The 24,769-nt window shown below is 41.0% G+C and overlaps 1 protein-coding gene across 1 annotated transcript in view; it reads left to right on the top strand.

Moving 5' to 3' along the window:
- LOC309567750 (sulfotransferase 2B1-like) overlaps window positions 1-24,769 on the top strand; it is a 98,738-nt gene that overhangs the window by 73,677 nt on the left and 292 nt on the right. The window contains exons 5-6 of the mRNA XM_082273196.1: window positions 9,346-9,440; window positions 14,893-15,073. Of these exons, the coding sequence (XP_082129322.1) occupies window positions 9,346-9,440; window positions 14,893-15,073 (276 nt within the window). The remainder of the gene's footprint in view (window positions 1-9,345; window positions 9,441-14,892; window positions 15,074-24,769) is intronic.

The raw sequence follows: 24,769 nt of genomic DNA on the forward strand, positions 1-24,769 counted from the left end.
ATGAACTGTTCTAAATATTGTCATCCTTCCCCCAGCATGCACCAGTGGCCATGAACCATCTACTGGGCAAGTTGAAGGGAAAAAAAATATTCATAACTCAGTCAGTTTGTGAAATCTCATACTATGCCCTAGAGTATCAGTGACACCTACAGGGGACAATGAGAAATTCACAACCCAACTGAACTAAGGGAAAAACAACAATTCGGAACTGTACAATCAGCCTGAGCTGCCTACAGCCCAACCAAACCTAATTTTCATAGTAGCCCCAGTTTAGTCCTCATTTAACACATTTAGCAAAAACAATGAATAGCTGATATTAAGCAGTTCCAGGAAGCAGCATACCGGTACTTGGGTGTAAAAATTAAAAAATTGTTGAATCCTTCTGCTTTGGCCACTGAATTTACCAAAAAAAAAACATTGGAAACAAGGGAATCTTTAATTATTTGGCATGTGTAGGGACTAGAAACTTTGTTAGGTTATGTTAGGTTATTACCGCTATGTGTTCTCGCTGGGGTGATTTACTCTCTCTAGTTGTCCTGTTGACCACTGTCACTGGGACTGAAAGTTAAGGTAAATCCAACATTTAGAGGTGTAATCAAAACAATAAAGCAGAAATCTTTCAGTAGGAACACCAATTTCTGTTACAACTGTCAAGAGGAGATTTCCTTATTTGGAGAGATTTCCTTTCACACGCTGCTGTTTCTTGGGAATGGAATGGAACATTGCAAAAAAAAGTAAGCGTTTTAAACCTCATTATAGTTTACCTAGTGCGTCATACATTTCCCACGGGATCTTTGAGGCAGTAGCAAAATCATATAACAATCTTTATTTTTAATGTTGGTTAAAAGAACATATAAAAATATAAAATGCATTGGCAGGTATATTACATATTACAGAGCCTTGAAAAAGTATTCATACACCTTGAAACTTTCCAAATTTTGTCATGTTACAACCAAAAACATAAATGTATTTTTGGGGGATTTTATGTGTTAGACCAACACAAAATGTCACATAATTGTGAAGTAGAAGGAAATGATAAATGGTTTTCAGACTTTTTTTACAAATAAATATCTGAAAAGTGTGGGATGCATTTGTATTCAGCCCCCGAGTCATACTGGATTTACTTTGTACATGAGGATACTTTGTAGAACCACCTTTCCCTGCAGTTACAGCTGCAAATGTTTTTGGATATATCTCAAACCAGCTGTGCACATCTACAGAGTGAAATTTTTGCCCAATCTTCTTAGAAAAATAGCTCAAGCTCTGTCAGATTGGATAGAGAGCGTCTGCGAACAGCAATTGTCAAGTCTTGCCACAGATTCCCAATAGTATTTAGGTCTGGACTTTGACTGGACCATTCTAACACATGAATATGCTTTGATCTAAACCATTCCATTGTAGCTCGTTGTACTGCTGGAAGGTGAACCTTTGTCCAAGTCTCAAGTCTTTTGCAGACTCTAACAGGTTTTCTTCTAAGATTACCCTGTATTTGGCTCCATCCATCTTCCCATCAACTCTGACCAACTTCCCTGTCCCTGCTGAAGAAAAGCATCCCCACAACATGATGCTGCCACCACCATGTTTCATGGTGGGGATAGTGTGTTCAGGGTGATGTGCAGTGTTAGTTTTCCGCCACATATAGCATTTTGCTTTGTTTTGTGTTATATTTTAGGCAGGGCTCGAGTCCTGCAGGAACGCATGGGAACGGCGTTCCCGCACTTTTTCCACAGCAGGAACACCGTTCCCATTGCTCCTCCTGCAGGACCAGGGCAGCTGGTGTCACTCCTCACCTAACAAGCAGATTGCGGCACCTCCTGAGCTGATCCATTAATCCGTATGAGCGGGAGCACAGCAGCAGCGGCATCTCTGCATAGTGAACGGAGTCGGGACCTTGACTCCGCCTCCGACCTTGTTGCCTCCCCGAGTGACGTCACTTGGAGCCCTGGATCTCCTCTCCTCACCTCAGAGTCAGGCTGACTGACTGAGGTGAGTGGAAGAGTGACAGAAGGTAACTTCATAACAGTAAAATGAATGGAGATCCATTACCTTCCCGCTACAGGCAATACCACCTCACTGGCATCATCATTTACAGCACTCCTTTTTCTCCATCTGCTCTGTATGGTTCCTCACTGTTTACGACCAGCTTGCTGCCTCGTACATTTTCTGGAAATCCCAATACTCCATCTACACACCTCTGAAGAAAAGTGATCTCACCTGAAACGCGTCGGGTTTGGAGGATTTCCACATGCTATTTCACATTTCGTGAACTATACCATATACCAGCTGCTGTTTTGTTTTTAATACCATTTTGGTTTTATACCCTGTATTTGTCTTTATGTCTGTTTTGCATTGCACATTTCTGCACACTATGATCCGTTGATCTTTTAATACATTGAATACAATTATATTTGTTATACTTACTGGATGTGTGGTAGCCTATATAGTCCCAACCAAGGTGTTTTTTTTTTTTTTTTTTTGCTTGTTGTATCCAATAGAGAGGACAGCAACCCACATCCAGGGTTCCGAATAGTTGGGGATCTTTCTTTCTATATATGTCTTGTAGGAATGTGACTGGATTTGCCCTTTTTGGTCACAGATATTCCAGATTTATACAGAGGTCTATAATGAGCCCCTTGCCCTCTCCCCATCCAAAGCTCTACTGTCTATATTTGGAGGCACAGTTAGATCCCAGAAATCTAGCCTGCTTAGATTCTTTTTTTCCGCAGCTAGACAGTTAATCTGTAGAAACTGGAGATTACCCCCCTCCATCCTTTTCTGTGTGGGTGTCCGAAATAAATTACAAATTGTTTATGGAGGAGATGCAGGCCAAGGAGCTTGATGGATGGGAAATATTTACTAAACTCTGGAGCATTTGGATGCACTATTCCTCATCTGAGAAATTGAGAAAAAGACTAGGTCAGTAAACCCTTTCTTTACTTTCTAAAAATCAAGCAAACTTGTCTCTGCCCTCTCTTTCTTTCTTATTTCTTTTTTCCATCTTTTCCCTCCTCATCTCTTTACTCTTCTCTTTTTCATTAATGTTATTGTGAATTGATCTATTACGGTTCTCCCGATCCTGCGCTAAATTCCTATGCTTGGGTCAGAGCCATAGGAGTCAACTGTTCTTGGTATTTGCAATATTAGTATTGTCTTTTGCTGACCCTTGACTGTGTTAAAACACACAAACAGTTCCTGGTTCAGGATATAGACCCCCTTCTATTGTGTATTTCTCATTTCACAATTGACTTTGTTATACCATGTGTATGTGTATTTGTGCTCATTCTTTTTGAGTGCTTGTTTGGGTAATCATCTACAATTTTACTAATAAAACTATAAAACTATATATATTCAACCTTAAGCAAGCACAGATCGGCTTGGTTAACCACTTACCACAAAGTGACGTAGGGCTACATCGGCTGACTTTGCGGTGTTATACCGGGGTGATGCATCTAAATAGACGCATCACCCCGGTACCGTTGTTTAGAGCCGGCAGTCGGCTTTCCGGCGGTAATGACCGATGCAGCTCGGGAGCCGCCCCCCCCCCCCACCCTCCCGCCACCTTCCGTGGCTTTGCCCGGGTCTCCCATCCCACCGGCTGGATGGAGTCCCAATCAAAGCCGGACGCGGCTTCGATCGGGTCTCCGATGACGTAACCCGGAGGTGGCGTCCATGACATCACATCCGGGTTACTCTGCTGCTAAAGGCGGCAAATTTAAAAACTAGTATATTCAAAAATGCCGTTTGCGGCATTTTGATTACATGGAAGTGTAATGGAGGGGTCTAGGGTCTTTTTAGATCCTCGATCCCTCCATAAAGAGTACCTTTCACTGCGTATTGCTGTCACAAGGTATGTTTACATTACTTGTGACAGCAATAAAAGTGATCAGATTTTTTTTTTTTAAAACCTGTGATAAAGTTAAAAAAAAAATAAAATAAATAGGAAAAAAAAATTTGTAGCCGCCTCCGTCGCCATTAGCTCGCGTACGAAAGAAAACGCATATGGAAGTCGAGCCGCGAATGAAATCGCTTTTCAAACCACACATGTGAGATATCACCGCGATCGCCAGAGAGTGAGCAATAATTTAAAAAAAGAGCTACACTCTAACTCTAAACTGGTAACCGTTAAAAAATGTTAAAGCGTCGCCTATTGAGATTTCTATTGACCGTAGTTTGTCGCCATCCCACAGGTGTGCGCAATTTTAAACCATAACATGTTGGGTATCTATTTACTCAGCATGACATCATCTTTCACAATATATAAAAAATGGGCTAACTTTACTGTTTAGTTTTTTTTAAATGCAGTGAAATGTGATTTTTCGTAATTTTTTCCAAATAAAATGCTTTTTAAAGACCGTTGCGCAAATACCACGTGACAAAAAATATTGCAATGACCGCCATTTTATTCTCCAGAGTCTTTGCTAAAAAAATATATATATATATAATGTTTGGGGGTTCTAAGTAGTTTTCTAGGAAAAAAATACTGATTTTAACTTGTAAACAAAAAGTGTCCGAAATAGGCCTTTAAGTGGTTAAATTTGTCTCCAATCTGTACTGGCCAGGAAAGTGTGCATACGGTTTTTGCAGGTGAGATCGAGGCATGGATTTGCCACGGTCTCACTGCAGTCTCTCTCCCCCACCAGCAGATGTGTTTCCGGGCGTTTCTATGCGCTGGACAGCCCAGGAACCACGGGAGGAGGGTGCGCCGCTGGCGGAAGGGGAGGGGGGGTGGCACCGTTCGGCCGGCTGTGTAAAAGTGCCGCACCGCTTTCAATTTGAAGCCAGTCGCTGGTTCTACAAAACACACATAAGCTGCTCAGCTTGTGATCAAAGGTTCACTCTTTGGAGGTACAAAGTACACCCAAAGAGCTGAACTAGGTAAGCCATAATCTTTAAAATTAAAAGAAAGAAATGCTTGAAATGTATCACTCTGTGTGTAACGCAGCTATATAAAATATGAGTTTCAGTTTTTGAATTGTATTGTATGAGTTTAAGGTGTCTCTTAAAGTGAGTTCGTTATAGATATACTTAAAATATCTGGTACCAACATCCCTGTACTTAAATATAAGTAAAGCTCTGAAATCACAGAGCTCTCGTATGCACGAGAAAAAAGGAGGGCTTGGATACATCAATTTGAATGGGACTTTTTACGGTACCGATTAGAAAAATTTAGTAAAGACAAAGAAGATATAAAATATTATAGATTTTATTCAAAACATTAAAAAATTCATCTTGTTAAAAAATTTTAGGATGAATGTTGGTTTACATAGAAAACATACAAGAACATACAGAGACCACATATGTCTATGGACAATGAAATATATCACATGAGTAACTGCGTATACATATATAGGACCATATCAAGTGGCTGATAGTTGCTCAAAGTGAATAAGCAGTGGGTTCATCCACTATGGCAATATTCAGCGCCCGCCCGACATGTTTCACCACAGGGGCTTCTTCAGGGGCATAGCATACAGTATAGTGATGGTCATATTGCTATATGAGGCATAAAACACAAAAAAGAATAATATTAGAAACAACACAAGATCAAAAGTTCGCATTGATTATGGTGGTGCATGCCAAAAAGCCGTGCAGGTCCCCAGGGAAACAAAATTCCCTCTACTGCTGAGAGAGCCCCAAACACTGGAGGAAACACCAGAGCATCGTGCACATGCAGGGGCAGACCAGGGGTGTATTGACATGCTGGGGGGGACGGGTGCGGGAGCACATTTTGATAGACAGAACACGAAGATGTGCGGTAAAGGCTTTATATATAGTATCTTAACTGCATGCAGCATGCAGGTGAGCCTAACAAGGCATATTATACCTCAATAAGAATTTAGTAGCGTGGCATCTTCATGTATGATATATTTAGAAGATATTTAACATGTATGGTAATAAAGGGAGTGGGGAGAACAATTACATACAGCCTGCTGGACAGATAGCATCTCCATAGGGCAACTTATAGCCGTGTCATCTAAAATAATAATCCATAGAAAGAGCCACTAGATTAGATCGATGGATTGGTAATAGGGAAAAACGACAAACAAAAGCTGTAACATATGGAGAGTTAAGGGACAGTAATATATATGTATACCTGCGGACAGTTATATATGGCTATAGTTTGTATGGCGGTGTGCCAAGCCGTATGTACAGATAGATTTAGATCAAACTGCTCCAAGTTTGCAGACAGTCTGAGTCTCCAGACCGGGCAGCAATAGGCTATAAAGAGATAAAAACAAGAGCAATAGTGCTCGAGATTACCTCCAAATTATCATATGTATGTCCAGAAGATGGAAGGTATATAGAATTACTCACCAATGCAGGCTATGCGTCTGACATCCCCACGAACTGGCGCCATACTAGATACAAACTACTGGCGCCATACAAACTATAGCCATATATAACTGTCCGCAGGTATACATATATATTACTGCCCCTTAACTCTCCATATGTTACAGCTTTTGTTTGTCGTTTTTCCCTATTACCAATCCATCGATCTAATCTAGTGGCTCTTTCTATGGATTATTATTTTAGATGACACGGCTATAAGTTGCCCTATGGAGATGCTATCTGTCCAGCAGGCTGTATGTAATTGTTCTCCCCACTCCCTTTATTACCATACATGTTAAATATCTTCTAAATATATCATACATGAAGATGCCACGCTACTAAATTCTTATTGAGGTATAATATGCCTTGTTAGGCTCACCTGCATGCTGCATGCAGTTAAGATACTATATATAAAGCCTTTACCGCACATCTTCGTATTCTGTCTATCAAAATCTGCTCCCGCACCCGTCCCCCCCAGCATGTCAATACACCCCTGGTCTGCCCCTGCATGTGCACGATGCTCTGGTGTTTCCTCCGGTGTTTGGGGCTCTCTCAGCAGTAGAGGGAATTTTGTTTCCCTGGGGACCTGCACGGCTTTTTGGCATGCACCACCATAATCAATGCGAACTTTTGATGTTGTGTTGTTTCTAATATTATTCTTTTTTGTGTTTTATGCCTCATATAGCAATATGACCATCACTATACTGTATGCTATGCCCCTGAAGAAGCCCCTGTTTTGAAACATGTCGGGTGGGCGCTGAATATTGCCATAGTGGATGAACCCACTGCTTATTCACTTTGAGCAATTATCAGCCACTTGATATGGTCCTATATATGTATACGCAGTTACTCATGTGATATATTTCATTGTCCATAGACATATGTGGTCTCTGTATGTTCTTGTATGTTTTCTATGTAAACCAACATTTATCCTAAAATTTTCAACAAGATGAATTTTTTAATGTTTTGAATAAAATCTATAATATTTTATATCTTCTTTGTCTTTACTAAATTTTTCTAATCGGTACCGTAAAAAATCCCATTCAAATTGGTGTATCCAAGCCCTCCTTTTTTCTCGTGCATACGAGAGCTCTGTGATTTCAGAGCTTTACTTATATTTTGAATTGTATTATTAAAATAAATAAACATTTTGATGATTCTAATTTTATGAAATGTACCTGTATATATACTTTGGTAAAGTGGGGACTAGCCCAAAAAGCAGGCAACCTATCAAAAACCCTCAAAAGACAAACTCTGGTGTGGAAAGAGTCAAACGTGGAGATATATATATATATATATATATATATATATATATATATATATATATATGTATATATATACCGTAATTTAAATATCACAAATGAACACCACTAAGAGTATGTGCATAAACTTCATTATCCTCAGAAAAAATATGTATTTTGTTGGTCTGATATCTCCTTGTTAAAGAGGTTGTTAACCCGATTTTTTTTTTTTTTACACCCTGAAAGAGAAACACATAATGAGCTAGTATGCATCACATACTAGCTCATTATGAAATACTTACCTCAGAAAGAGCCCCCGCTTACCTGTATGACGAGCGACATGTTCAGTCGCCCATTTTCCAGGATCGCGGCATCCGGCCATCTGATTGGCCAGAGCCGCGGTGACGTCACTCCCGCGCACGCACGTGGGAGCCGACGGTCACGGCAGGGGGCTCTGAAGGAACGGCACCAGCGGCCATTCCTTCAGAGCGCATGCGCCAGTGACGTCACTGGCTGCATGTAAGGTAAATATCTCCTAAACGGTACATGTTTAGGAGATATTTCAGTACCTATAGGTATTATCTTAGGCTTACCTATAGGTACAACTTGCAGAGGAGGGTTTACTTCCTCTTTAAGTCCTCTTTGGAAAGCTTTAGGCTTCCTGCAGGACATTTTGACAAATTCTCCTAGAAGCCTTTTCTCCTGGCAGTAGCGTTTTGGCAGAAAAAAGCCTGATGCTTGTAAAAATGTATAAAGCTTTTACAAGCTTTTAGGCATGTTTACAGGTGTCAAGAGCTTGGGCGTTAATTCTTTTGATTGGCCAGAATAACAATTTATTCTGGCCATTGAAATGAATTAACGCTCAAGTGCTAAACGCGCCTAGCATTTATGTGCTTGTAGGCGTTTTTAGTGCATTTTTTTTTTTTTACAACATGTTCCTGCTTCTGGTCACACTGGCATGGGGTTTTTATTCTGGGCTCTAAAGCCTATGCTATTAAACACTGCTAAAAGCCTGTGTGTGCATTGACACTTAGGCTAACATGCAGGGGAGTTTAGAGGCAGGGAAAAAACACCTGACACCCCTAGAAGCAGCTACAAAAATGTCCTATGCTGTATGTACAACACAAGACTGGTCCCTTCAATGCCCTGTATAGTTTTTCCACCTAGGAGGCTGATGCAACCAAAATTTTGGACAGGATTTTTCCGATGAGAACTGTTTTTTCTGCTTGTCTCCTCTGTCTGGGCAAATGGGCATCAGCTTTAAAATAAAACTCTGGTCATACGGATAAATACACTATTGAAATACTGTAATTCTGTATGCTTAATCTTGTGATATACACATATCCGCCACACCACACGATTAAATTACAAATCCTGTGTTGCATTTTTTTTTTACACATTTATTCATGTGTTTCCACAAGCGCAACAATGCACAACACTTTGTGTGGTGGTTTCATTCCGCCACACCACACGATTAAATTACAAATCCTGTGTTGCATTTTTTTTTTACACATTTATTCATGTGTTTCCACAAGCGCAACAATGCACAACACTTTGTGTGGTGGTTTCATTTAAATTCTTTTAAATTATGGTAAACTGCAACTCATCCACCCTGCGCCATGACCAGGACACAACACATATACAGTACCATGCATTATGGTGCACAATAACATGGACTGCAAAGGTCTAAAAGGTACCTAAAGTTTAATAAAAGAATTATAGAAATCTATTAAAATTACACTGAATTGGTTTCTAAATTGTGCTTGCCTTTTAGTTATTTTTGGGCGGTGGTTTGAACATGTGAAAGGATGGCTGACAATGAAAGACAATCCAAACTTCTTGCTTTTGTCTTATGACAATATGACAAAGGTAGGTCTTATCTACAGAGAAATATTTTCTTGATCATTAACTGTAGAGCAGAAGTGTCAAAATCAATTTCACCACGGGCCGTATGAGCATTATGTTTGCCCTGAAAGGGCTAGTTGTATATGTAGGTCTAGATTTCTAGAACACCCCACCCTTCCTTACATCAGATGTCAAGAACCCCCACCATCAGAAGTCGATATTAGGACCACTTTGTATTCTCAGTGCACTTAGAGAAGGTGGTTATAGGACACAACATTTTAGTTGAAATGTAAATGGCCAGTGAGATAGAGAATTCATTTAACTTCAGAAATTGTACGCATTTTACATTTTTGCAAACTATCGTATTTGAAAGACAGGCCCTCTTAGTCTTATTCTGCCAGTGTTGTCATTTATCAAAATAAGAATAATATATTATGTTTTTCTAAAATTGTAGTAGCACCCTGCTTCTGTAAGGGCTGGATGTTTCTTTAAAGCTGAACTCTGGTGTAACAAAATATAAATATATATATATATACACAGACGGTCCCTGGGTTACAAACATCCGACTTACAAACGACTCCTACTTACAAACGGAGACAACAAGAAGTGAGAGGAAATCTACCCCTAGGAAGGGAAATTCACTCCTGGAAGAATTATCATCGGAAAAAGGTGTCTCCAATGGGGCTGTATCACCAATCCTTGTTTCCACGACAACCCAAAAATTTCAAAATCCAATTGTCATAAGGACAGAAAAGTGAGGTGAAATCTTCTGAACAGGGACACAGACAGCAAAACAAATGTTACAGGGTTGTTAACTCTTCCCTATGCTATCCAAAAAACATACAAAAAAATATTATTTTAGCTGGAGCTACACTTAAAAAATGTACCTGTTTCACCTTCCAAACAAATTCAACTTGAGAGAAAACCTATAGACCCTATCTTGTCGTAACCCGGGGACCGCCTGTGTATATATATATATATATATATATATATATATATATATATATATAATTTTTTTTTTTTTTTTTTTTACCAGTTCTAAATACAAAAGGCATGTGTATTGCTAAATCTTGATGTGCCTTGTGTATTTCTTCCAGATCTGTGTAGTAATCCGGTGTGATATTTTGCCTCTGTGTAGAATGCGTGATCTTGTATCTGCTTTCTCCTTTAAATGATAAATTCACCTCTGGCGGTAACATGTTACATGTTACACCAGTATTTAGGGTATAAGATATTATGAAAGAGCACCTATCTGTGCCACTTCCATCCCCTGCTGTGACAATGGCTGTGGGATCTTCTCCTCACACCCACTGTCATAATTTAAAAAGAACACGGCTGTTTGGGGTTAAGTCTATACGGCCACATCATTCACAGTGATCTGTGTCTGAATTAACTACAGCTACTGTCTGCCACTGCAGCAGATGGCTTGTAGTTATCACTGAACTGCAAGGGCACTGGTGAGTGCTCTTGTAGTTCATTGATCTTCCTACTCTCCAGTTACTGTGCCCATACTGGAGGTAAGGGGGGACAGCTATACTGAGATTCTGCAGGATCCTGGCATTACCTGCAAAAATATGTGCAGTGATTTTTTTTTTTTTTAAAGGTGAACTTAGCCTGTAAGATTATAATTGTTAAAATATTGTATTGTAACTTCAAGTAGTGCTTGAAAGAAACCTGTCATGAGAGAAATATGGAGGGAGAAAATACTAATGCCAGAGGGTCAACACCACATCTAGACAGTTACTGTAGCATCTTCAGAATAGGGATGGGCTCTGTGTTGGAGTTGAACTTAAGTTTGACTTGAACATCAGCTGTTTGTGTGTTTGGTGGGAAGTTCGCCCGCTGATAAGCAACCAATAATGCACTGTTGCAGTGCATTGATTGCTGATGATTGGCCAAAACATGCACCTGACCTGTATGCTTTGGCCAATCACAGCACAATGTCCTGTCAGAGCCATGATTGGCCAAAGAGCCATGATGTTTGGCCCATCACTACTTCAGAAGAAGGTCACCAGTGGCAGCCTTCCTTTGTGATGATTCTATAGCATGACACACAAGAGGCTTGAACCCCACTAGAAGGATACTTTATTTCTAACTATTATAATAGCAATGGAAAAGAAAAAAAACCTTCTTTGAGTACTATGATAACCACCGTCTAAGTCTGGTTAATACCCTTCAATGGTGTGTCCACTAGCTTTAAAACTTTGTAAAACAGTCTTCAAAAAAATATGGCTAGGCTACCCTACCCAGCAAAAGATCAGCTGACTTGAACATCAGCTGTTTGTGTGTTCATGGGAAGTTCGCCCGCTGATAAGCGCCCCATAATGCACTGTTGCAGTGCATTGATTGCTGATGATTGGCCAAAACATGTATCTGACCTGTATGCTTTGGGCAATCACAGCACAATGTCCTGTCAGAGCCATGATGTTCGGCCCATCACTACTTCAGAAGAAGGTCACCAGTGGCAGCCTTCCTTTGTGAGGATTCTATAGCATGACACACAAGAGGCTTGAACCCCACTAGAAGGATACTTTATTTCTAACTATTATAATAGCAATGGAAAAGAAAAAAAACCTTCTTTGAGTACTATGATAACCACTGTCTAAGTCTGGTTAATACCCTTCAATGGTGTGTCCTCTAGCTTTAAAACTTTATAAAACAGTCTTCAAAAAAATATGGCTAGGCCACCCTACCCAGCAAAAGATCAGCTGACTTGAAGATCAGCTATTCGTGTGTTCATGGGAAGTTTTCCCGCTGATAAGCGCCCCATAATGCACTGTTGCAGTGCATTGATTGCTGATGATTGGCCAAAACATGCATCTGACCTATATGCTTTGGCCAATCACAGCACAATGTCCTGTCAGAGCCATGATTGGCTAAAGAGCCATGATGTTTGGCCCATCACTACTTCAGAAGAAGGTCACCAGTGGCAGCCTTCCTTTGTGATGATTCTATAGCATGACACCCAAGAGGCTTGAACCCCACTAGAAGGATACTTTATTTCTAACTATTATAATAGCAACGGAAAAGAAAAAAAAAACCTTCTTTGAGTACTATGATAACCACTGTCTAAGTCTGGTTAATACCCTTCAATGATGTGTCCTCTAGCTTTAAAACTTTATAAAACAGTCTTCAAAAAAATATGGCTAGGCCACCCTACCCAGCAAAAGATTCCCACTAGTCCGTATAGTCAACTACCTTGACCTTCAGCCACAATGCCTGGACAATATTCTGACCTCTTTTTGGTTTGTTGGCCCTATGCCTCTATCTGTCTCTCTCCCTCTCCCTCTTCTTCTCCCCTTCTCTCTCTCGAGTTATGTTTATTGTGTCTATTTACAACCCCTGTATATCGTTTTATTTAAAAATGAACCTTGGATACCACAGCCCCCTTATCTAGGCAGTGTGTCACACTTGCTGAATGTACTGTAACATGGTAAAGCACTGTCAATTTAGTGAACATTTCTCTTTAAATGATTAGGAATTGATCTTGCATTTTTTTGCATGCACCGTTTTATTTTTATATATATATATATATATATATATATATATATATATATATATATATATTTTTTTTTTTTTTAAACACGGGTACAGCAGTGATGCCATGAATACATATTTTTAATACATTGCATTTACAATGCTGTAGTGAATGCTCCATCACGTCAGTGTCCTCCCAGGGAGGCCCTACAAAATGACTGTCAAATACATATTATACAAATATCCTCTTGTTATAACTTCCATCCTAAACCTGTGGAAAGATTGGGGATGAAGTGGGGGGCATCAAAGATGACAGAGAACCCAGCAACCTGACTACCTTTTTTTGTTCCCACTAGGTTATTATTGTATCTCTAAGTAACATAGTTTTGATTTGGAAACCTGGAAAGTGGAGTATGGATAACTCCTGACAATGACCAAGGTGACACCAGCAAGGCCTCTAACTTGTTGGATGTACTGTATATAACAACTTGTCGTTTATCCAGTCCTGCATGTGGTGAGCCAGGCTTGCCAATGTTTACAGACTAATATCAAGGAAGTTTTCTCTAGTTTCTGTTAATGTGACCACGTATACTTACAGGTAAGCCTATAATAAGGGCCTGTGGATATCTCCTAAACTTGCGCTATTTAGGAGATATTCAGAGTGCATGCAGCTGGTGACGTCACTGGTGCATGCCCTCTGAAGGTCCGGCATGGTATTCCCATGCTGTAAACGGCGGCTCCTGTGCACATGCGTGGGAATGATGTCTTCACACCCCCAGTCACTCATGTAGCCGGAGGCTGCGTACCCAGAAGGAAGACCGGGTGAAGATGGAATCCTTTTCAGTGGCGACAGCTGCTGGAGGGTTTCGTTTTAAGGTAAGTCTCTCATAATGTGCTAATATACAATGCATACTAGCACAATATGACATTGCCTTGCAGGGGAATTTTTTCCCCCTTCAACTGTGGTTTACTACCACTTTAATGAAAGGCTGAGTTATTATTATTATTTTTTTTTTCTTTATTCTTTATGTAGTTTCTGTGTATCCTTATGTTTCAACATAGTTTCCAGTATTAAAAATAAATTTGAGCTAAGCACTAATTGAAGAAAAGTCCTTTCTGCCCTGACAGCCATAATCATCAGCTAGGAGGCAAAGGTTTGCAGGGTATCCTATAGTAACTGCAGGAAGCAGTGTAGAGCAAAATGTTAGGAGTTGTACAGTGACCATTCAGATTACAAAAGTACATGAATTCCACTTCTGTATCTCTGGCACCTCAGGTTCTGGTGGCCCAAGTGTGCTGCACTTGAATTTAAAAATTCCATCTAATTTACCCCCCCCCCCCAAAAAGCAACTGTATCCGCAAAGATTTACATGGAATGGGTCATTCTTCTGCTGGCTATTAAAGTGATTGTAAAGTCTCATTTTTTTTAAATAAAAAATAACAAACATGTTGTACTTATTTGTTCTGTGCAGTTGGTTTTGCACAGAGCAGCCCCAATCCTCCCCTTCTCCGGTCCCTTGTCACTGCTTCTGGCCCCTCCCTCCCTTTGAGTGCCCCCACAGCAAGGTGTTTGCTATCAGGGCAGCCGAGCTGAATCGCAGCTCTGTGCATTCATTCAGACATGGAACTGTGGTTCGGCCCCACCCCCTTTCTCATTTGATTGGCCAGCTGACTTTGACAGCAGCAGGAGCCAACGGTGCCGCTGCTGTGTCTTAGCCAATGAGGAGGGGAGTCCCAGATGGCTGAGACAGTCGTGGACATTGCTTGATTGAGATGGGTCTCAAGTAAGCATTAGGGAGGGCTGAGGGGGACTGCTACACACAGAAGGTGATGCATAGAATCCATCAAGATGAAAATAAACCTTCTGACTTTACAACCCCTTTAAATAACTTTCTAGTTCTGTTCACTATAATTTATCTTTTAGCCTATTGCAGGTGAATGATTATAGAAAAGTTTATTTAAAAGATTAAACAAAATACACACTTGTTTAATACAACAGGATCTGAGGAGCAATGTTGTAAAGATCTGCAAATTCCTGGGAAAAGATCTGGATGATGCTGCCATAGATTCAGTAGTAGAGCATTCTTCCTTTAAAGCTATGAAAGAAAACAAAATGTCTAATTACAGTACAGTGCCAAATGAAATCTTCAGCAAGGATCATGGATCATTTCATAGGAAAGGTAAGGACATTTGATTTTTTCCAGATATTTCTGAAATGGTAGGGCTACATCTGTGGAATGCTTGTCCTGCATTGACATAAATGTGCCCTCATTGTTTGATGGTAACCATAGCCATATTTCACTGTTATTTTTATCTGTCATCAAATAAAATATATATATTTTTTAACGCCTAAATTTAGTAAAAAAAAAAAAAGATGGGCTTAAAAGGCAATACTCATGGTCAATGGTATGTATCCCTTGTTTTGCTAGCTCCTACATTAATTGAAATTTTCCGCCTCCGATCCCACTCTGCTCAATTAGAGGATGATTTCAGCTAATGTAAGAGCCAGCAGCACAGGGAACACATTTAGTGTCTTTATTCAACCTTTCCATCTATGTAACTAGGTATCCTATTGAATAAAAATAATAATCTTGCGTTTTTTTTTTTTTAATTTTATTTGTAACTAAATTTAGACTTAGAATAGCAAAATACCAACATAAAAAAAACTCCTAAATGTAAACTAGATATGACTATTGATTTAATAAATACAATATCAATGGATTTAGAATGCATAAGCCATAGTATATATGGCTATACAGTATCTCACAAAAGTGAGTACACCCCTCACATTTTTGTAAATATTTTATTATACCTTTTCATTTGACAACACTGAAGAAATTACACTTTGCTACAACGTAAAGTAGTGAGTGTACAGCTTGTATAACAGTGTAAATTTACTGTCCCCTCAAAATAACTCAACACACAGCCATTAAGGTCTAAGTCGCTGGCAACAAAAGTTAGTACACCCTTAAGTGAAAATGGGCAAATTGGACCCAATTAGCCATTTTCCCTTTCAATGTCATGTGACTCATTAGTATTACAAGGTCTCTCAGGTGTGAATGGGGAGCAGGTGTGTTAAATTTGGTGTTATTGCTCTCACTCTCTCATACTTGTCACTGGAAGTTCAACATGGCACCTCATGGTAAAGAACTCTCTGAAGATCTGAAAAAAAAAATGTTTGCTCTACATAAAGATGGCCTAGGCTATAAGAAGATTGCCAAGACCCTGAAACTGAGCTGCAGCACGGTGGCCAAGACCATACAGCGGTTTAACAGGACAGGTTCCACTCAGAACAAGTCTCCCCATGGTCCACCAAAGAGGTTGAGTGCATGTGCTCAGCGTCATATCCAGAGGTCATCTTTGGGAAATTGAAGTATGAGTGCTGCCAGCATTTCTGCAGAGGTTGAAGGGGTGGGGGGTCAGCCTGTCAGTGCTCAGACCATACGCCGCACACTGCATCAAATTGGTCTGCGTGGCTGTTCTCCCAGAAGAAAGCCGCTTCTAAAGATGATGCACGAGAAACCCTGCAAACAGTATGCTGAAGACAAGCAGACTAAGGACATGTATTACTGGAACCATATCCTGTGGTCTGATGAGACCAAGATAAACGTATTTGATTCAGATGGTGTCAAGCGTGTGTGGCGGCAACCAGGTGAGGAGTACAAAAACAAGTGTCTTGCCTACAGTCAAGCATGGTGGTGGGAGTGTCATGGTCTGGGGTTGCATGAGTGCTGCCAGCACTGGGGAGCTACAGTTCATTGAGGAAACCATGAATGCCAACATGTACTGTGACATACTGAAGTAGAGCATGATCCCCTCCCTTCGAAGACTGGGCTGCAGGGCAGTATTCCAAAATGATAACGAACCCAAGCACACCTCCAAGACTACCACTGCCTTGTTAAAGAAGCTGAGGGTAAAATTGATGGACTGGCCAAGCATGTCTCCAGACCTAAACTCTTTTGAGCATCTGTGGGGCATCCTCAAACAGGAGATGGAGGAGTACAAGGTCTCTAACATCCCCCAGCTCCATGATGTCGTCATGGAGGACTGGAAGAGAACTCCAGTGGCAGCCTGTGAAGCTCTGGTGAACTCCATGCCCAAGAAGGTTAGGGCAGTGTTGGAAAATAATGGTGGCCATACAAAATATTGACACCACGGGCCCAATTTGGACATTTTCACTTAGGGGTGTATTCACTTTCGTTGCCAGCGGTATAGACATTAATGGCTGTGTGTTGAGATATTTTGAGGGGACAGCAAATTTACACTGTTATGCAAGCTTTACACTTGTTCTGTCTCAGCATCGATTGTACCTGTGACCCTCTTGTAGATACCCAGTCTGTAAGTGTGTGCAGCAGGTTGAATGATGGCTTTAACAGATAGTTTACTCAATGAATAAAGACTCCAGAGGTGTTCTCCAATGCTTCTTTATGCTTCAAGTTAGCAAAGACATAAACATAGAGGCTTTTCCATAGGTAAATTTACAATGAAGTTACACAGCTTCCACACTCTGCAGTCTCCTCATAACAACTAAACAAAATGGTAGTTACAGCAGGAAAATGGAGATGGGAGAAACCATATAGCCAGAAACAGCAGGGGTGCTAGGAAGATACCAATAACATAGCATAACATAACATGTAATAACAACTGCTAGACAGTTAAAGCTGCGTGGCAGCACACTCCCCGCCTGGTATCGTGAGATACCACTACACAATTATTTTCCATAAACATACAATTAACATTGCATACAGTAGAATGCTATGTAGCCCTCTCCTCTAAGCTAACTATGCTAGAGATCTAAGTGACTCCTTCACATAACACTGAATCAGAATTTTTGGAAGCAGGCATAATTAGGACTGTCTCAGTGACTGGTCTCAGGAAGGTTTTTGGGCTCCCGTCCTTTACAATCCTGACTTCCACACTTCGGACCTTTCCATCATCACTAGCAATGGCCTTTGAAATAACTCCAACTGGCCACTGGATCCGATTGGTTTGCTTTTCTTTTAGAAGAACCAGGTCTCCTTCCTTTAAGTTAGGCTTCTGGGTATGCCACTTTTTACGTCCTTGAAGAAGTGTGAGGTATTCCCTCCTCCATCTGTCCCAGAAACAATCTGCAAGGTATTGAGCGTATCTCTATTGACGTTTATATATGTCCTTTTCATCAAAGATGCTCTTTGGCGCTGGGATCTGTCCAATTTTCCGGCTCAATAATGCAGCTGGAGTTAAAACAGTTGGACATTCTGGGTCTGTGGATACAGCTGTCAGCGGTCTTGAGTTGATTATTGCTGCGACCTCAGCAAGGAATGTAGTAAGTACTTCATGGGTAAGACGTGAAGAACTCACATCAAGCAACATAGAATCCAGTATGCGCCTTGCCATCCCAATCATACGTTCCCATGCTCCGCCCTTGTGTGAAGCGTGTGGTGGGTTGAATTTCCACTGGTTTGCAGTGGTGGAGAAGGTGGCCCTTGGAGGTGGCTCTGTCTGAGAAGCTCGCTCCCGCAGGGGCTTGCCAATGCTCTGGGACACTCTCTCGCTATAATTGAACTGGTTGGTCAGTTTTCTCTCCTTGTTCCTGGATGGTATTTCCTCACCTTCTGTCCATTCTTCACTAGCCTGAGCGTCAGACTTCCCATCTGTATCTTTGTCTCCCGGCTCTGTGGAGTCGTTGGTCTGAGTCTCTTCAATGACTCCCAACTTCGCCATCTGTCGCCGCGCTTCATCAGAGTCTTCGTTTAACATGTTTCCATCCAGGGAGAAGCGTACGGCCAGCTGGTCCACGATGCTAATGGGTTTGTAGGCCAGTTCCTTATAACTGTACCTCACAATGTTCTGGGGGGCATGAGGGTTGTTTGCAGTCAGGATACGAGTGAATTCCTCCTTAAGTTCAGCCTCGCTGAGTTCCAGCTGGTTCGGAGGCTTAACCAGAGTCTTGGCCTGCATCCATTTATCAGCTCCATCCCCCATATCTGTGGAGTCCTCTTCATCCTCCAAATTTCTTCTTGAGCAGATGTTGGAACTCAATGCTACAACTTCAGGCCGGATTTCCGGATCAGTATCTGGATCCTCCAGGTGGAAATCGATATCTTCTTCTGAGTTTGTAGAAGACTGGTCCATTAAAAACTTGGGTTCTGAAAACCAAATGGTTTGTGTGAGGACAACTGCTGGCACTAAAATCTTCTGCATGAATGCTAGAAAGTGCTCTCGCTTCTCAGGTTTGTTACGGAGAGTTTTCTTCAGTGCAGCAAATCTGGTTAAAGCTTGTTCTCGATTGTTAGGGAGAGTAAGCCTTGGTACTCGGAAGAGTACTGGAGCTACCCAATTGTTGGAATTGTCCTTGAAGAACTCTTCATCCGTAATCTTAATGAGCTCCTTGTCTTCGACTGAAGGAGCAATCTTGTTGTCATCACAAGTAGTCTGGTACACTGAATCACCAAAGTCCTTTTGAGAAGTGAGCTTGCAGTTAATGCTTTGGAGTGCTTGATATGGAACTTCGTTCTTAAAATCAAGTCTTTCCTTCACATAATAGTGCGATGGACATTTCATCAATTGACAGGTAACATTAGTTTTGTAGGAAGCTACATCCAAGAGCTTGTGAGATTGGTCTAAGCAGACTTCTCCTATTATCACCCATCCAAGATCGAGTTTCTGGGCCTGAGGAGCATCATCTGGACCGTTACATAACTCTCTTATTTTATGAACTCTAGGAATGTCTCTCCCTAGTAGAATCAAAATCTTAACATCCTTGTTAAGTGGTGGAATGTAGTTAGCAATGTGACTCAAATGAGGGTGATGACGTGCAACCTCTGGTGTGGGGATTTCTTCTCTGTTGTTCGGTAGCTGATCACATTCGATTAGAGTTGGAAGAGGAAACTCTGTGTCCTCATATTCTGATGCAACTACGAAGCCATGGGCTCTTCTTCCAGAAGTATTGACCTTTCCTGCACATGTCTGCAAGGTATAGGACCAGGTCTCTCCTTGAATGTTGAATAGGTCAAAGAATTCTGTACTGGCCAATGAGCGATTGCTCTGATCATCGAGTATGGCATACATTTTTATGGATTTTTGTGGACATCCTTCAGGAAAAACTCTTACAAGACATATCTTGCTACAAGACTTGCTATGAAGCCCTTCTCCACATACCTCTGTACACCTTGTGGTTACGGGGTCGGCATATTGCTCAGTTCTCTCCCCGCCATCATCTGATGTAGTCTTGGGGTTGCTGCCGAGTGAAGGTTTCCTTTTGAACAGATCTGAATGAAGAGCGTCCACATGTTTGTCACTGTTGCAGAGAGAACATCTGATGGCGATCTTACAGTCTCTAGCTAAATGATCGGAGGATGCACAACACTTAAAACAGATATTATGCTCTTTGAGAAATGACTTGCGTTCTTCAATAGGCTTGTCCTTAAATGCACGACATTTGGAGAGAGAGTGTGGCGCATTATGAATAGGACACTGTTGATTAAGATTGCTAGCTTTGATGTCTGTAGCTAAGACGTTGGATGCTATCGCGGTCTTCCCCACTGCAATAGGATGCCTTAAATCCTTGAATTTACCGTTGGTGGCAATACCCCTTGAAGTACTTAAAGGAATGGTGGTTGTATCTGGATAGAAGAAGCTTGGGTCATTCTTGGATCTTGTAACCTTCCGCACGAACTCTGAAAAATAAGAAAAGGGAGGGAAGGAAACACGATGCTCATACTTATACTTTGATCCTACACTAGTCCACTTTCCCTGAAGATAACTAGGCAACTTTGCTACAATAGGATTTACGCCCTGAGCAGTGTCTAAATAGCTAAGACCTGGTAAACTAGGATCTAACTTAGCAATTTCAAGTTCTTGAAGGAGGTCACCTAACTCTCTAAGCTTATGATTGTCCTTAACAGAGATTTTAGGAAAGTTGTTTAGTCTCTGGAATAAGGCAGATTCAATGACTTCGGGGCTCCCATAGTCTTGTTCTAGACGTTCCCAGGCAGCATCAAGGCCTGCTTTAAAGTTATAAATGTAGACAGATTTAAGTCTCTTTACTTGTTCTGAAGATTGACGCCCCAACCACTTTATTAGTAAGTCAAGTTCTGCTTGAGGTTCAATGTCCAAGTTCTTGGTTACCGCCTTAAATGTAGATCTCCAACTCCTGTAGTTCTCTGGGCGGTCATCAAATCTAGACAGTCCAGTTGTAATCAACTCTCGTCGAATCATATACTTGCTGAACTCTGCAATGTCAGTGCTTTCAGTTTTTATAGCCACAGGGTCTACTGATGGTGCGCCGTCTTGGACCATGGTTGGTATATGATGTTGGCTGGTAGGTAGAGAGAAAGGTGTTGCATACGGGTTTAATCTAGGTAAGGGTCTGTCATCTGAAGGTCTCTGAGCATTTGAAGTTAAAGAGAGCTGTATCAAAGGGGGTATAGAGTTCATTCTGTAGTCTTCTGCTGTGCCCTTGTAATCTCTATGCACATAGGGTTGTGGTGGCACATGAGCTGCGTAGGTTGATTCACTTGATTTTGTGACGTGCGGTAGTTGTGGAGGGTCTCTGTTAGTAGGTGTGTCTAGTTGACCAGCTTGCTTTGGCGACACATTGCCTTCTGATCCACTTGCTGGATGATTATGAGAAGAATCTCCAACTGTAGGTGGGACTGTATTGTCGTGGTTCTGAGTTAAGACAAACTGTAGGGTCCTTTCCACAGGGTCTTGAAAAGCAGCCAAGCTGGTACAAGCTGCTCCTTCTTCTTCCAATAGGGCTTGTTCCAAGACAGATAACTCTGCTAAAGCTACTTCCTTTTCTCTATTCTTCTGAAGAATTTCTAGCTGAGCCTCTGTTTCTGCTTGTATTCTTGCCTGAATGCGTTTAGCTTCTGCTTCCTTGCATTTAGCTTCTGCTTCCTTGCATTTAGCTTCTTCTTCCTTGCATTTAGCTTCTGCCTTGATGGCTGCTTCTTTTTCAGAGCAGGCGGCTTGAACCTGGGCTACTGCAACCTTTTGGCGAGCTTTGAGAATTTGGTCTCTCAGTATTGACCTTATAGAGCAGGACCGCAATGACTTAGAAGAAGATTTATGATATGAGCGGGCAGACCTAGAAGATTTTCCTGAGTGTCTTGAAGAAGCAGAGTTACAGGATATAGTCTCATATAGCTGTGCCAATCTCCCTTCTATCTGTGCCTTTGCTTCAAGATATGTACTATGCCTCTGCTGGTCATTAGAAGTAAAGTCCTTTAATTCCAATGCAGCTTCCTCTATGTTGGAATGTGACAATAGGGAATAGTACTTCTCAGAAAGTCTTTTATAATTCTCAAATGCCTTCTTAACCCTTGAGAGAGCAGTGTTCAATTGCTCAGAATTGTTGCTAGTTACATTAGTGGTTGTTATACAACTTAAAGTCTTTTCCCATAATGCAGTCAGGTTACTAGAGGTTTCTTCCTTACTTGCTTCATAAACCTCCCTTGACTTCAAGGATGGGTGAGGGGCTCTGACAGGACGAGCAGAATGAAGTAAGGAGTCTGCTTTATCTTGACTAAATGCAGGTAATTCTGTGAGATCTCTGTCAGACATAATAAGTACTGTATTTCTGGTGTCTTGTTAGAAATCTGCCAGAGCTCAGCTCTGTAAGTAGTGACTTCTGTTATTAAGCAGGCTGGGCTGAGGTATTTTTTGTTACAATAGTGGCTAGTGCTGAAACTAGTTCAAACTGGATCACCTCAGAAGGCTGTAACAGTAATGAAGCAGTAATAGGTGGCTGGTTTCATATGCAGAGTAATGCTTCTGGTGACTCACAGACAAGTTTGGTACTTACAGTTCTGAAGCTGTATATTACCATGGACATTTACTTCAAGTACTTTTTGGAACTGTACTCTCTGAAGCTGTGTATTCCTGGAAATTTACTTTTTGAAGCTGTGTACTCCTGTAAATTTACTGTTCTGTCTCAGCATCGATTGTACCTGTGACCCTCTTGTAGATACCCAGTCTGTAAGTGTGTGCAGCAGGTTGAATGATGGCTTTAACAGATAGTTTACTCAATGAATAAAGACTCCAGAGGTGTTCTCCAATGCTTCTTTATGCTTCAAGTTAGCAAAGACATAAACATAGAGGCTTTTCCATAGGTAAATTTACAATGAAGTTACACAGCTTCCACACTCTGCAGTCTCCTCATAACAACTAAACAAAATGGTAGTTACAGCAGGAAAATGGAGATGGGAGAAACCATATAGCCAGAAACAGCAGGGGTGCTAGGAAGATACCAATAACATAGCATAACATAACATGTAATAACAACTGCTAGACAGTTAAAGCTGCGTGGCAGCACAACACTCACTACTTTTAATTGTATTAAAGTGTCATTTCTTCATTTTGTCACATGAGAAGATATAAAATATTTATAAAAATGCGAGGGGTGTATTCACTTTTGTGAGATACTGTAACTCTGGTGAATTTTGCATGGTTCGGAAACATTTAAAAGGTAACTCCACTTTCGTGAGAAAAAAAATCACAAATAAAGAAAAAATAATATAGCGTATACAATTGCGACACAAATCATATTGTAATTGAATATTGTTATTAAAAATGACCTTTCATTTTCAATATGCAGCTGGATTTTCTGAAAATGCAATGCAATATGGCTACCTGGAGGTGTTCTGTACACAGAATGTGTACTGACCACACCCCAGAAACATTATTTACTGCTTGTGTGATTGGCTCACCAATTTTCCCAGAAGATACAAGTCAGATTTCAGGCATCCCCTGTAACAAAAATGCAATTTTTGGTGAAATAATCCGAATAGGAACACATCTATAGGGATGCAGACCCAGCAGCTTTCCTCAATAGAGCCCTGCAGCTGCCACAGCTTATAGATAATTATGAAACCACTCCCATTTGACCCACTTAGCACGGGGGCACATATAACCAAACAGGGATTTCTTCAGAATAACATAAGGTAAGAATCTACAACAACGTTTATTAAAATCCTTGTAATATACATCGATCACCCAGAGGGGAATGTTTTTTTCAACAAAAGTGGAATTATGCTTTAAGTAGGATCCAGGTGGTTCTGCAATATAGCTTATTTCATTTAAAACCTTTAATTGATTAGTTAATGGTCGGTAGAGTTGAGCCTGAACACCCTCCTGTTCGATTTGCACCAGAACTCCTGAACATGTGAAAAGGTTGGACCCGAGCCACAAACTCTATTAGGGTCTATGGGACCAAAACTGGAAAAAGTCCCCATTTTAAAGGCATATATACAAGGTATTTTCCATAACAAGGGTATGAGGGCCCGGGTACTGCCCTGGGGGACATGTATCAATGCCATTTTTTTTTTAAAGATTGTTTTTTCAGGAGCACTGATTTTAATGATGCTTAAATTGAAACAATAAAAATTAAAATTACTTTAAACATAGTGCCTGGGGTGTCCCCTTAGTCTGCCTGTAAAGTGGTGCATCTGTACTATGTATAGAACCTGCTGCAGCAAAACTGACATTTATAAACAATGGTCTGGTATGGATTTTAAGGGAAACCCCACACCAAAATTTAAAAAAACAGCATGGGGTCCCCCCCAAAATCCATACCAGACCCTTATTAATGCATGCAGCCTGGTAGGTCAGGAAAGGGGGGGGGCAGACGAGCGAGCCTCCCCCTCCTGAACCTTACCAGGACACATGCCCTCAAAATTTCCTCCCTACCCCAAAGCACCTTGCCTCCATGTTAATTGGGACAAGGCCTCCCCCAACAACCCTGGGCTGTGGTTGTGGGGGTATGCTGGCAGGGGGCTTATCCGAATCTTGAAGCCCCCTCTAACCCTCCTCCCCCACCACCTTTTTTTCTCTTGACGTAAGGAAAAAGCTGTCAAAAGTGACTTGTACTGGTAAAAAAAAAAAACAAGACT

Source organism: Pelophylax lessonae (genome assembly GCF_965119305.1).
Source record: "Pelophylax lessonae genome assembly, chromosome: 12".
In the NCBI taxonomy this organism is placed as follows: Eukaryota; Metazoa; Chordata; class Amphibia; order Anura; family Ranidae; genus Pelophylax; species Pelophylax lessonae.